At 42.8% G+C, this 15,223-nt stretch overlaps 1 protein-coding gene across 2 annotated transcripts in view; it reads right to left on the bottom strand.

Annotated features, from left to right (window-relative positions):
• LOC142311030 (rap1 GTPase-GDP dissociation stimulator 1-like) overlaps positions 1–15,223 on the bottom strand; it is a 331,284-nt gene that overhangs the window by 59,837 nt on the left and 256,224 nt on the right. For both annotated transcript variants that reach the window (XM_075349022.1, XM_075349021.1), the window contains one exon: positions 6,420–6,551. In XM_075349022.1, the coding sequence (XP_075205137.1) occupies positions 6,420–6,551 (132 nt within the window). The remainder of the gene's footprint in view (positions 1–6,419; positions 6,552–15,223) is intronic.

The following is a 15,223-nucleotide window of genomic DNA, read 5'->3' as shown; positions in this document are numbered from 1 at the left end:
GCGTGCTGGGAGCTGTGCAGGAAAGGGGGTGATGTTACTCACTTGGGGAAACAGAGGGTGATGCTACAGTTGGGGGCTGTGTGCTGGGAGGCAGCGCGCTGGGGCTAAGTGAGGAAGGGTTAGGTTTACTTGTGTAGGGCTGCAAGCTGGGGGGCTGCATATGGAAGGGGGTTATGTTATCTGCGGGGGGGCGGTGTGCTGGGGGGATGTATGGGGAAGGGTTGTGGTTACTTGTTTGGGGCTGAGTGGGGAATGGGGTGATGTTTCGTAAGTGGGGAAAGGGGTGATGTGACATATGTGAGGAAGGAGGTGATGTTACGTATGTGGCACATAGCCTTAACAAATTAATTTGGAGGAGAGTCACTGAGACTGATTTATTTATATTTATTGGGTGGCAGAGATTATAGTTAATGGAGGGAGAGTGCCGGTTTATTTATCACTGTATATTTTTAATGGTGGAGTACATACTGTCAGGGTTGGCAGTGTGGGGAATTTTTTTTTCAGGAGGCAAATGTATGTATACAATATATGTGATCTTATTTTCAGGGCTGCGGTGATCAGAGACAAGATGAGTTGTGGCTGGAAGATGGCGACATGAAGGTCTGACATGAAGAACCAACAGAAAACTAATCATATGGGACATCAGCAGTAAGTCACTGAATGGAAATATCTATTATGTACTGTATGTCTTAGAATTATGCAGTTATTTGTTAGATCCCTTAAGCTGGGTTCACACTAAACGACAGCGACAACGACGTCGCTGTTACGTCACCATTTTCGGTGACGTAACAGCGACCTTGTAAGTCGCTGCTATGATCGCTGCTTAGCTGTCAAACACAGCAGAAGCAGCGATCATAACGTCGCTGTGTTACATGTTCAGAGAGCAGGGAGCCGCGCTTAGCGCTGGCTCCTTGCTCTCCTAGGTACAGTACACATCGGGTTAATTAACCCGATGTGTGCTGCAGCTACATGTCACAGTGCAGAGAGCAGGGAGCCGCGCGCACTGCTTAGCGCTGGCTCCTTGCTCTCTTTGCTACAGTATACATCGGGTTAATTACCCGATGCATACTGCAGCCACATGTCACAGTGCAGGAGCCGGCGCTGGCAGCAAGGGCGGAGGCTGGTAACCAGCGTAAACATCGGGTAACCAGGGAAAGGACTTCCCTTGGTTACCCGATGTTTACGCTGGTTACAGCTTACCGCAGCTGCCAGTGCCGGCTCCTGCTCGCTTCATTTCGTCGCTCTCTCGCTGTCACACACAGCGATGTGTGTGTCACAGCGGGAGAGTGACGACGAAAAAATGAAGCTGGACATTCAGCAACGACCGGCGACCTCACAGCAGGGGCCAGGTCGTTGCTGGATGTCACACACAGCGACAGCGACGGGACGTCGCTGCAACGTCACAGAAAATGGTGACGTAGCAGCGACGTCGTTGTCGTTGTCGCTGTGTGTGACACCAGCTTTAAGCCGCATTCTCAAATTTGTGTGAAGAGTCCATGTACTGCCAGATTATTTTATCAGACATCAGATGGACTCAGAGTTTCATAGATCCATTCACATATCAGTGAAAATCACAGAGCCGAAAATGAGTCTCAGAGCATGTGCTGTTCTGATCTGATTATGAGAAAGAGGACATACTCAATGAGTCTGTGTGCTGTCCGAGAAAAAAAAGGCAGGCAGCACACTGACACTGCACATAGATGCAGGAATGTAGCACAGTCCATTAATATTTAGTGTACCCAGTAAAGCGCTGTCCTGAATTACATAGTTTCCTCTTGTACTATGTATAACACTGTCCCTTATTAGCATCCTCACTAGTTATGTATGGCGCTGTCCCTTATTATATAGTTCCCTCTCTTGTTATGTATAGCAGCTTCTCTTATATAGCAGATTCTTGTTATTTTTGTTATTCTCTCTCATTATTATATAATCCTCTCATTTTAGATATAAAATGACTTCTGATGGAGCAGCATCTGACCAGAAGACCAGTCGATCAGAAAAGAAGCTTTATCATGTTCCATCAGCAGTCATGTCCTTTTATATTTAACATGAGAGGATGCTTTGAAATAAAGACACAGCGCAATAAATAGCAACAATAACAAGACAATCCAAAAGGTAACGTACAGTAATGTGCATAACAAGAGAGGGCACTATGTAATATATATGTGTATATATCTATATTTATAGCTTTGTCGTCATAAAAGGAGGGGGATCTAGGCACAATTTCTTGCACAAGGGGCCCAGGCTGTCAGTGTTTGCCTCTGAATACATTGACCCATGTGATAGGGAGGTGCAGCGTCTGTGTGACTGTGAATGGATTGATTTATGATATACTGTAGCGTAGCAGCATAATGACATTTTATTTTCCATTTTAAATCTAAATTGAAAAAAAGGGTATTTTAAGTACCCTCAGAGCTAATTTTCAAGGAAAAATCTCCCCCTGCCCCCCTCCAAAAAAAAAGAAATACTCCAACCAACGATGCCACCATAAGAAGCTAAGTGACACACGCGTCGGGGTGGAGGGACACAGTGCCTTGCGCACATTATGTAGCAGTAGTTTTTCTTATAACAAAGTATTAATACCCTTATTTATTTATTATTACAAAGCATGGCTGTATTTAATACAGTGGAGAGAAGAACTTGTTTTATACAGTTAGGTCCAGAAATATTTGGACAGTGACACAAGTTTTGTTATTTTAGCTGTTTACAAAAACATGTTCAGACATACAATTATATATATAATATGGGCTGAAAGTGCACACTCCCAGCTGCAATATGAGAGTTTTCACATCCAAATCAGAGAAAGGGTTTAGGAATCATAGCTCTGTAATGCATAGCCTCCTCTTTTTCAAGGGACCAAAAGTAATTGGACAAGGGACTCTAAGGGCTGCAATTAACTCTGAAGGCGTCTCCCTCGTTAACCTGTAATCAATGAAGTAGTTAAAAGGTCTGGGGTTGATTACAGGTGTGTGGTTTTGCATTTGGAAGTTGTTGCTGTGACCAGACAACATGCGGTCTAAGGAACTCTCAATTGAGGTGAAGCAGAACATCCTGAGGCTGAAAAAAAAGAAAAAATCCATCAGAGAGATAGCAGACATGCTTGGAGTAGCAAAATCAACAGTCGGGTACATTCTGAGAAAAAAGGAATTGACTGGTGAGCTTGGGAACTCAAAAAGGCCTGGGCGTCCACGGATGACAACAGTGGTGGATGATCGCCGCATACTTTCTTTGGTGAAGAAGAACCCATTCACAACATCAACTGAAGTCCAGAACACTCTCAGTGAAGTAGGTGTATCTGTCTCTAAGTCAACAGTAAAGAGAAGACTCCATGAAAGTAAATACAAAGGGTTCACATCTAGATGCAAACCATTCATCAATTCCAAAAATAGACAGGCCAGAGTTAAATTTGCTGAAAAACACCTCATGAAGCCAGCTCAGTTCTGGAAAAGTATTCTATGGACAGATGAGACCAAGATCAACCTGTACCAGAATGATGGGAAGAAAAAAGTTTGGAGAAGAAAGGGAACGGCACATGATCCAAGGCACACCACATCCTCTGTAAAACATGGTGGAGGCAACGTGATGGCATGGGCATGCATGGCTTTCAATGGCACTGGGTCACTTGTGTTTATTGATGACATAACAGCAGACAAGAGTAGCCGGATGAATTCTGAAGTGTACCGGGATATACTTTCAGCCCAGATTCAGCCAAATGTCGCAAAGTTGATCGGACGGCGCTTCATAGTACAGATGGACAATGACCCCAAGCATACAGCCAAAGCTACCCAGGAGTTCATGAGTGCAAATAAGTAGAACATTCTGCAATGGCCAAGTCAATCACCAGATCTTAACCCAATTGAGCATGCATTTCACTTGCTCAAATCCAGACTTAAGACGGAAAGACCCACAAACAAGCAAGACCTGAAGGCTGCGGCTGTAAAGGCCTGGCAAAGCATTAAGAAGGAGGAAACCCAGCGTTTGGTGATGTCCATGGGTTCCAGACTTAAGGCAGTGATTGCCTCCAAAGGATTCGCAACAAAATATTGAAAATAAAAATATCTTGTTTGAGTTTGGTTTATTTGTCCAATTACTTTTGACCTCCTAAAATGTGGAGTGTTTGTAAAGAAATGTGTACAATTCCTACAATTTCTATCAGATATTTTTGTTCAAACCTTCAAATTAAACGTTACAATTTGCACTTGAATTCTGTTGTAGAGATTTCATTTCAAATCCAATGTGGTGGCATGCAGAGCCCAACTCGCGAAAATTGTGTCACTGTCCAAATATTTCTGGACCTAACTGTATATCCCAAAATTTAATCCTTTCCTTTTTATTATACCAAACTTATTAGTCCAGCCTTTACTATATTTAATCCAAGCTTTATATGTGTCCCTATCATTGAGGAACATTTTTTTTGTATTTTAATGTTTTATCAACTTGTGTCACGTCATAAATATGCTATGATAATACATCCACGGTCTTATACATGTTACCTACAGATTGGGCAGCGTGTTTCAGCTGCATTTTAACGACAGTACACTGCGACAATACTGTTTGCTGCAGTCGCATGTTCCTTTCTTGGTGTGAACATATACCTACCTAACAACTTAGCAATTTTGGTTTATGATGGATTTTTTGTCAAGGGAGAGTATAATTTTAAAAACTATAATGTAAAAAAATACAAAATTAAGAATAATAACTATTTTGCTAGTCCAATTTGGCAACCTTACACTCCAAAAGTATACTGTGGGCTGTTGTCACATTTAGAAGCTATGTAACTACCTCCTAGCATTTATTGTTTTGTTGTCCTTTTTGAGAACTAATCTACTCAACCAAAAATCTTAAAAAAAATGATTACACTTTGGCAGGTCTGTTTTGGTACAACTGTTTGGGTTGCCAAATTGGAGACACGTCCATGCCACACCGATATTTTGGGCAGGCTGCTGTTACATTAGTCTTTCTGAATACTCTACTTAGCATTTCTGGTTGATTCCATATTTTTCCAGGGTTGAATAAGTGTGGTAATTTTTTTTATGTACATCTGTGCCGCCCCAGCAGCGGATCGAACCGCTCGGATCCGGGGGTAGTGTCCGTTCCTGGCTCGAGGGTCTCCGGATCCAGGGGCTTAGGGGCCACACTCTAAAGTAAAGGGGGGAATATTTACAGGGGAGTTACAGTTCGGGATGCCACCCATGGTGTGCGGTAATTGGGAGCACCGCCGCTACCGTTGGGAGTACCTGGGGTGATGGAGTGGGGCAGCAAGGTGTCGTTGCCTTCTACGGGTAGGGGTAGACCCTGGGACTCTGGATGGTGATACTCGGTGCCGTGATGGGGGAAAATCACTCAGGTACTCACTCAGCCAATAAGCAGACGCTGACAACTGGGTAAACCAAGTCTCTGGGTGCCGCTGCCGTTCAAACGGGAGATCGTCTGGGTCCCGTCCCCTGCAGTGCAGCCTGGTGATCCGTGACCTGCCTCCTGGCACTAAGTTTAAATTCACTATAGTGGCTCAGTAGTCTGGAACTTGCCGAGCCCTGCTCCCCACTGTGGCTAAGTGTGGGAGCCTGCTCTCAGGGCTCACGCTTGGGATTTCAGTGGGCCGCTTGTTTGGAAAGCCCTATCTCCCTTGTTGCGCTAGTGCCCCGATTCTGGAGCTAGTGGGAACAGTCCATAAAGGCTACGTTCTCCGCAGGTTATTCGCCGGGTTGCCTGAAGCTTCTCCCCGACCTAGTGTCCCTGTACCACGCCATGCCTTTGGTCCCAGACCGGTGATAGAACCAGGCTGCTGACCGTCCTCTTTGACAGGTCCAGACCACCGTCTGCAACCTAGTCAGCTTCTCCTGGGAGCCACTATTCCCAGCTTCCTCCTCCACTTCTCCACTAATCTACTCTCTTTCTCTACACTTCTCACCCCCACTTCCTGACCCCTTGGTGGGCGACCCTATTCCGCTTAAGCTGCCCACTGGTGTGCCTGGTGGATGTGGTGCAGGGTGTATCTAGGATTTGATTTGCTGTTGGAGGCAACACTGCAAGATGCGGACCCAGAACCATGAGGGATTTGAATGCTGCACTGAAGAGAAAGAGCGTGCAGTACCCTGTGACAACCTGAATTGTCCATGGGCGTCACACATCCACCAATTGGATTGGAGAAATTGAATTTTGAAATTGCTAAGTGTACGACTTTCATATTAAGATTTCCTGCCCAAAGTCCGACTGGAGGTGTCACGTTGAATAACGTAAAGGTACCCGTGCACTTATAGGACATTTTAAAAGCTGCTGTTTAAAAGCAAAATAATATTAAGAAAGCACATTAAGAATTATATTTACACACAGTTTTAGATTTTCAAGTTCAAAAGAATAGCCACTATATTGTCACATACTGTATCTAATATTTTTTTTGTAAATAAAGCTATAGTTACCGTTTCTTGCAAAATTAGCAATGGCGAGTGCTCCAGTCATCTGAAGTAGGGTGTGCCGAGAAGATAGCCATGAAGGAATATTCTGGTACACTACACCACAGCCATCCTCAAACAGTTTCTGCATGGATTCATCTGCCAAATGATAGGAACATAAAATGTATTGGTCAAGAGAAATTCAAATATTCTTGATATTAAAGCATGTATAAGCCACAATGAGCAGTTCAACAATAGGTGGATTTAGGTACTATCTGCTGAAGACTAATTTGAGACTACAGATGGCAGATATTGAAGAATAAATAATTAAGATTGGACATTTTATAGTCAATATTTTTACTTCCATGCTGAGCAGTGCAGGCATAGGAACTACTCTGTAATAATAATAATAATAATAATAATAGCAGTAATAATAATAGCAGTAATAATTTTATTTATATAGCGCCAACATATTCCGCAGCACTTTACAATTAAGCAGGCTCATGTACACACAATAATGACAATACAAAGCAACACATAGTTCAACAGTTACAGGAGCAATGATGGCCCTTCTCACAAGCTTACAATCTATAAGCAAAAAGGGGGGATACAATAGGTAAAAAGTGCTTGTTCTGTATGACCCAGCCATCATTATAATAAATAGGGCAGCTGCATGAGTATCTGTCTGTCTGATTCGCTGCCTCATGTATTTGCTTTGTGAGGATATTTTCTGCTGCTTTCATTATATTTGTAGACTTATATATAACAAACTTCTATTAGTATTTTATCATTCTTTTTTCCTCCCCTAATCTCCACACACAGGGACTCTACATTTTCATTAGCCACACATACAGTGATGAACAAAAGGATAACAATGTTTTGAACTTTTGACTTTCAGGCTCCATATCTTACCATCCACTACTTGTTTGAGTGTCAGACTACCTTAATTTTATAGACTTGCAAAGATTAAGCATATTATTAGTTATACAGATTTTTGTCATGTTACTTCATTGTTACTGTTTTGCTCCTGATGTTTGAATTTTTTTTTTCTTCTTGTATACTATAAATTACAACTTGTTCTCACATTCCCTAATAGTTCAGTGTGTTATTAGTTTGATTTCCAAGTGAACGTTCCCTGGTTTGAATTGAGGAGCAGCCATAAAGAAAATTTCCCAAGAAAAGAGGAACATCATAATCCAGCTTATCAATAGTGGTTTCTCGGCCCAAAAAATTGCCAATCTGGATTATGTGAGTGCCATGACAGCTGGAAGAACACAAAATGAAATCCATCCATCCATTCCAAAGCCAAGCTGTGGACATTCAGGAAAAATGTCAGAGTGAACAAATCTACTCATCACAAGTCTATCAGTTCTGGGGCAACAAACACAGCAGTGAAGGTGGCTCATATCTATCATAATAGCGAAATCACAGACATCATTGCAAGCACCTTTTGTGGCATGATACAAAGTCTGGATTGGTGGCCCAAAAAATGGTGAAGAAGCCTCGACTTCAATATCATCATAAGACACTTTGGCTCAAGTTTGCAAAAAAGTACAAAAAGTAGACAGAAGATTGAAAATGGGTGATTTGGAGCAATGAGAAGAAAGTTAATAGACTAGGCTCTAATGGGTGTGAAAGGGTCTCAAAGAAACAAAGGAAAAGAGTATAATGGATCAAGAAATTAAAAGAACTGTCAAGATCAGTGAAGGAAGCATGGTGATAAGGGATTGTTTTACATCCAAAGGCATTGGATAGTTGGCCAGAATCGAACGTGGTCTCATTGTTGAGCTACATGTGAGTATCCTACAAGATGAGCTACTATGTACATGTGAGTACTAAGGGTTTGAAAAGGACAACATAGTATCCAACAAGAGAATTACCTGAGGAATACATAGAGATTGGCAAAGAAATGGTTGAATGACAAAGAAGTAGAGGTGCTGGATTGACCCCCACAGTCCTCAAACACTTGGGAGTATAGTTGAAGAAAACGCTGTATACATAGCTAAGTGAGTTAATCAGTATGCACACACATTAGGATTGTGTAGAAGAGACATGCGGTTAGATTTTGATCGAGACATGCTTGAATCTGATAGAGAGCATGCTCAGAAGGATTCAAGCTGTGCTGAAAAGCCAAAGATGGATTTACAAAATACTAACATAATACTAAAATATAAAATTTATATTTTTAGGAGAAAAACAGTAACAATGCAGTGACATGAAAAGAATCTGCATAACTAACCATATGATAAATATTTGCAAGTCAAATTTATGTATGAGATGGCCAAGAAGATTGTCTATAAAATAAAGGTAGTCTCACATTCAAAACTGTAGTGGCTGATGAGCTATGGAGCCTGAAAGTCAAAAGTTTAAAACATTGTTAACTTTTTGCTTGTCACTGTATAGTATCATGTAGGATGGTTTTAGGGATGATTTTACATATAAACACACACTTCCCCACCGCTTATTTGTACAGTCATCCCTGAATAGACTGTAGACCTGTAAATTAACAGCCCAGTCGTAACTCTCGTCCAGCCATGTCTCTGTTAACCCCACCATATCATATTTTTTTCCAAAAATATTATTCTAATTCCTCCATTTAGTTGGTGAGGTTTATGGCATTAGTGTACATGGAATTTATATATTTCTGTACATCAATTCTCGCTAATTATATTGACTGTCTTAACTTATCCCCCCCATGCAACCCCCAATTTCATTACTGTCACAATAACTTTGGAATAACGAGGAACTGGGGCTCCAAAGTTGTCCCTCAAGCTAGGGGGCCTTATGCTATCCCTAACCTCAGGGATACTCCTGATGGTAGAGAAGCCTTAGTCACCTTCCTGGCCCTACTCCTGATCAGTCCTGATCGGATTCCTCCTCCTGCCAGGGAGTGTGTTAAAAACCACAAATAAGGACAGACAAGGGAAAAACCAAAACTGTTTCACACAGTACGCACACAGAAAGGTAAAGACAATAAGAGATTCAGGAGCAAAAACAAGAGCAGGAAGGAAATACAAAACAATAGGGGTAAACTCCACAAAGCTCCAAGCAATAGGTGTAACTTAAGCACAACTTTCAGATTAGTAATGGGAGGCTCCTATGAGAACCCCCCATTATTAATCTGTAAGTGAAAAGAAATAAAACACAAAACAGAAAAAATCTTTTATTTGAAATAAAATACACAAAAACACCCTCTTTCTCCCCTTTATTAACCTTCAAAACATCCAGTTCCAGCGTAATCCACAAAAGGCCCACGACAATTCTAGCTCTGCTACATGCTAAAGGCACAGTGCACGGGCACAGAAAAAGCCGCACGCTGTGGACTTCATACAGAGAATAACTGAGCTGCAGCAGTGAGTGGTGACATCACTCAGTTTGTTTGCAGCAACAGGTGGAGTTCTCACAGTCCTCCACCTTTGACCACTGGTAACCTGACCTTAGGTGACCACATTGAACTCAATGACCTCACCTCAGGTGAAGTCACTGAATTCCCAGACCTGCATATCCTGGCAGAAAACTGCATTTTTTTGCTAACAGATGCTGGAATTTAACGTTCAATCTATTTTTATTGAAAGTATAAAACAGGATAACAGATATAAAAGTTAATATCAGTTGTATAGTAAAGAAACCAAATAGTGCACAGAGGTCAAATCGACCTATCGTCTAGAACACGGGTTGATAAACAACCCATCTACAGCTACTAAACTAATACAGATAAATTTGCGGCAACATTCAGGTTGCTTAATAACGATAAAGGGGTTCCCAAAGGCTACAGGTATACAAGTAGAGAATTATGTAGTCTATATGCCCTGTAGTATCCAGGTGCTAACTCTGGCCTAATAAAAAATGTTAATGTGATTTGTTCCTTTGGGAACCTAGAAATCTAGGGAAAGTTGGCATTAAGTATGTAGAGAAAAAAGACAAGTAAGAAACCAAGAAGGAAGGGGAAAGATTGAGAAAAGTAGGTACCAGGATGAGCGATCGAGGGAAAACGGGGGGAGGAATATAGAAGGAGGGAAGGGAAAGTTAGAGGGTCCTCCAACGTCTAACAATCAAGCAGTGCTTCATTCTGTCCTGATTATCTCCATCCATGCTTCACAGCACCAACCCAGACTTGGTGCTGGAATTTATGGTATACACCATATTCCTGCACCAAATCTTCATTTCCTGCCAAAATAAAGCATCAAAACTGCATTGTGATGCAATTTTTGCTAGGAGATGCAGATTTGGTGCAGGAATATGGTGTAAAAATGTCAGCACCAAATCTGAATCTTTTGGCAAAAATGCACAAAAACGATTTTGACGCCATTTCGGTGCAGTTTTCTTCCAGGTGCAAATTTGACACTGAAATCTGCAGATTGGGGGAACCAGTCACACACCATTTTTTAAAAACTATTTATTTAAATAATTAAAGCCACATATGGTCCCTTTTATTTTGATACAAAGCCAAGATAAGCACACGGCTGGGGGCTCCAACCTGTATCTGTATGATCTATCTGTGCTTGGTATCATAATATGGAGAGAGCCTATGCCAATTTTTTTTATTTAGTTTTACACCACGATAGGGACACACACACAGCGCGTATGTTTTGTTGCAGCTAGACATACTGTTACACAAGCTGGGGGCATGGTGTGGCTGCAACCAATAAGAGATGCTGGGACTGCTGGTGAATGGTGAAAGCAGTGCTTATGTATGAGGTTAATGAGCAGCCCTCGAAGTAGTGTCACAGTTGCGCGAGAGACTGCTAAGTGTAATGTGCTTGCTCTAATCCACCTACCCCTTCTACCACCATTTTAAAGCACTGGTTTTGGATCCCCATAGACTTATATGTGGACTGGCATCCGGGCAGATATCTGGGATCAATCTTTTTCAAACCCGGTTGGACCTGTTGATTATGGGTTTCGTCAGGTCGACGAGAAGCATTTCTTAAGACATTTGAAAGCATATAAAGCACCCTGACTCCATATACAGAAGTCTGTACACTTCTTAGTCATTTCAGTAAGCAGTCTTACTATAGCAGAGAAATCCTTAATAAACGTCCCTTAATAATTAGCAAAACCTACAAAAATTTTGCAGGGCTTTGAGGTTCTCGGGATGGTCCCATATCAAAATGGGCTATAATTTAGTGAGATCCATCTGAAAACCCACAAATGAGATAATGTAACCCAAAAATGGATGTTCTTGACCAGCGAACACACATTATTCTAGCTTAGCCTATAATTTATTCACTCTGACAATTTGTAATACTTGTCTGACATGTTCCAAATGAGACCCAAAATCCAGGGAATATATGAGAATGTCAGACACGGCTGTAGTCCACAAATCTTCTTTTTAACAAAGAGGAAACCATCAGCCACCGTAGATGAGGATGGCCTTATGTCCCTTTAGCAAAAATCTCTGTTATATACTCCTTGATAGCTAATCTGTCAGGGCCCTGACAAGTTAGCGAAAAAAGGAGGGGAGCCAGCACTGCTTATGAATGGCATGCAACAATGAAGAATAACATGTGTAATATTCACAAATTCATTCCTACTGTAACAATTCAATGAGATTTTTTGCAAATGATTGATCAATGATTTGAGCCCCCCTGCCCCGTCATGGCAAATCTCTATAGGGGGGTCCCTAACGCTATATTATAAATTATTCTGTACCATAAGGTCTCATATAATGAGCAGGACCATATGAAAACACCACTTACCCGAGACATGTCTGAACCGCTCCCATGCTGCCAGGACTGACAACCGCGAATAAAGGCAGCCCAGGTGCCAGTGTGTGTGGTGGAACCACACACACCAGCACAATGTCAGGACTGTCCCTCACAGTGCCAGACCAGCAAACATGGATGAGGGCGGAACAAGGTTCAGGCAGGTGGTGTTTAAATAATGATGCCTTGGAGCAGGAGGCGGTGGCTGTGTGTGAACAAGCACCACCTGCCTGAACCTTGTTCCGCCCTCATCCATGTTTGCTGGTCTGGCACTGTGAGGGCCAGTCCTGACATTGTGCTGGTGTGTGTGGTTCTGCCACATGCACTGGCACCTGGGCTGCCTTTATTCGCGGTTGTCAGTCCTGGCAGCATGGGAGCGGTTCAGACATGTCTGGGGTAAGTGGTGTTTTCATATGGTCCTGCTCATTATATGAGACCTTATGGTACAATAATAATTTATAATATAGCGTTAGGGACCCCCCTCTAGGGATTTGCCGTGACGGGGCAGGGGGGCTCAAATCATTGATCAATCATTTGCAAAAAATCTCATTGAATTGTTACAGTAGGAATGAATTTCTGAATATTACACTTTTTATTTCTTCATTGTTGCATGCCATTCATAGGCAGTGCTGGCTCCCCTCCCTTTTTGCCCTGACAAGTTAGACAAACTGCACTTGGGCAATTTTGCTCCTGGCCTCAAAGTTATGGTGCTGCCATGAGGTCTATGCAACGACAATTTCTGACAACCAGTCTCAGAAAACACATCACAAAAATCTAAGAGAAGATCCGGAAGACTATAGGAAACCGACAAAATAAAGGTTCCGAGACAGTGTTCCTTAAAATATGTGCTCCATTTAATTATGTCTTGGGTTTTCCAGTCAACAGTGGGGTTATGTAACGCAATCCAGGGGAACTCTAATCCAATTTGTGCAGGAAGGCCCTTAGGCACATAGCAAGCTAGGAGCTCTGAATGGAGTACCCTAATACGGAGTTCCACCCCAATATGAAGTTCCAGCCCCTGTACATACTCAACAATACTCCACTGAGAAAGAGGTAATGAATCAATGGCAAAAATATATAACAAATTAGATATCTCCTTCACCTCCAGAAGAATGATATCTTATATAATTATAAAAAATGATATAAGAATATCTTCCTTCACAATCCAGAAGAATGAGCAAACTGTTCATCAATAATGTTTGCCCATGAACCACTATCCATAAAGACTGTAATAGGAACATCTAGGGCCTCAACCTTAATTCATGCGGGTAATAAACATTGAGACACCATAGTGGAGGAAATACGTAGACCCAGATTGGAATTCCCCAACCGACCTGGGTCTAAGGCTATGTGCACACGGTGCGTTTTTCTCGGCGTTTTTGCGCGTTTTTCGGGTGCGTTTTTGGCCTCAAAACTGCATGACTTTGCTTCCCCAGCAAAGTCTATGAGTTTTCATTTTTGCTGTCCCCACACAGCGTTTTTTTTTCAGCTGCGTTTTTGTGGTGACCACAAAAACGCAGCATGTCAATTATTCCCGCGTTTTTCACTGCGCTTTTCATCCATTGAGTTCAATGGGATGTTGAAAGACGCAATGAGAAACGCAAATAGCTGCGTTTTGGTGCGTTTCTAAGACCAAAAACGCAGCTATAAGCGCAGGAGGTGGGTAGTAAAGTGACGTGTACAGGAAGAGGATTCCTTCTGTCAGTATATACAGAAGCGTGAATCCTCCCGGTACCGTCACCGCCGCGTCCACCTCCCGTCCTGTGCATGTATGCTGCTGTGCGGCGCCATGTACAGGCAGGAGGTGGAAGCGGCTGCGAAAACAAAAGTTAACAGTAGAATAAAAAAAAAAAAAGTTATACTCACCTGTCTGCAGCCTCGCGGTGCCATGCCCGCTCCCAGCTCCTGTCACGGTATCGCCGCTCCCGCTCCGGCTGTGTGCAGTCTCCCCGGGGCAGGACCTTGCTTGCAGGACCTGGCGATGGATCACCTGATGCAGTCACCTGACGCATCAGCTGATCGAGTCTCGGGCTGACGCGGGCGCCCGGCCGGTATCAGCGGATGCGTCAGGAGACTTCATCCCTGATTACCGGCAGCTGCTGCAGCGATCGGACAGGATCAGACTCCCGCCCCATCGCTCCAGGAGCTGCCGGTCATCAGCACATAAGTGAGTATTATTTTTTTTTTTTTCTACTGATGCATCTGCTGATTGTATAATCGGCTTTTATACAATCAGCTGATGTGTGATGTGATTCACGTAGTTTAACCTGACACATCATCTGATCGCTTTGCCTTCCAGCAAACCGATCAGATGATATTGGATCCTGACCCAGGATTACTGCGGAGGGGGGTTTATTTCAATAAAGATGGAGTCACTAATTGTATTGTGTTTTATTTCTAATAAAAATATTTTTCTGTGTTGTGTTTTTTTTTTATCTTTACTAGAAATTCATGGTGGCCATGTCTAATATTGGCGTGACACCATGAATTTCGGGCTTAGGGCTAGCTGATAATATACAGCTAGCCCTAACTCCATTATTACCTGGCTAGCCACCCGGCATCAGGGCAGCCGGAAGAGTTGGATACAGCGCCAGAAGATGGCGCTTCTATGAAAGCGCCATTTTCTGGGGTGGCTGCGGGACTGCAATTCACAGCGGGGGTGCCCAGAAAGTATGGGCACCCTGCCCTGTGGATTCCAATCCCCAGCTGCCTAGTTGTACCCGGCTGGACTCAAAAATGGGGCGAAGCTCACGTCATTTTTTTTTTAAATTATTTCATGAAATTCATGAAATAATTTAAAAAAAAGGGCTTCCCTATATTTTTGGTTCCCAGCCGGGTACAAATAGGCAGCTGGGGGTTGGGGGCAGCCCGTACCTGCCTGCTGTACCCGGCTAGCATACAAAAATATGGCGAAGCCCACGTCATTTTTTTTTTTTGGGGGGGGGCAAAGAAATCCTGCATACAGTCCTGGAAGGAGGATGCTGAGCCTTGTAGTTTGACAGCTGCTGTCTGCTCTCCTGCATACACTATTGGATGGAGGATGCTGAGCCTTGTAGTTCGACAGCTGCTGTCTGCTGTCCTGCATACACTATTGGATCGAGGATGCTGAGCCTTGTAGTTCTGCAG

The sequence above is a fragment of the Anomaloglossus baeobatrachus genome, chromosome 5 (assembly GCF_048569485.1).
Source record: "Anomaloglossus baeobatrachus isolate aAnoBae1 chromosome 5, aAnoBae1.hap1, whole genome shotgun sequence".
NCBI classification, from domain to species: Eukaryota; Metazoa; Chordata; class Amphibia; order Anura; family Aromobatidae; genus Anomaloglossus; species Anomaloglossus baeobatrachus.
Note: the sequence above shows the minus strand (reverse complement) of the source record. Positions and strands in the feature narration are given on the sequence as shown.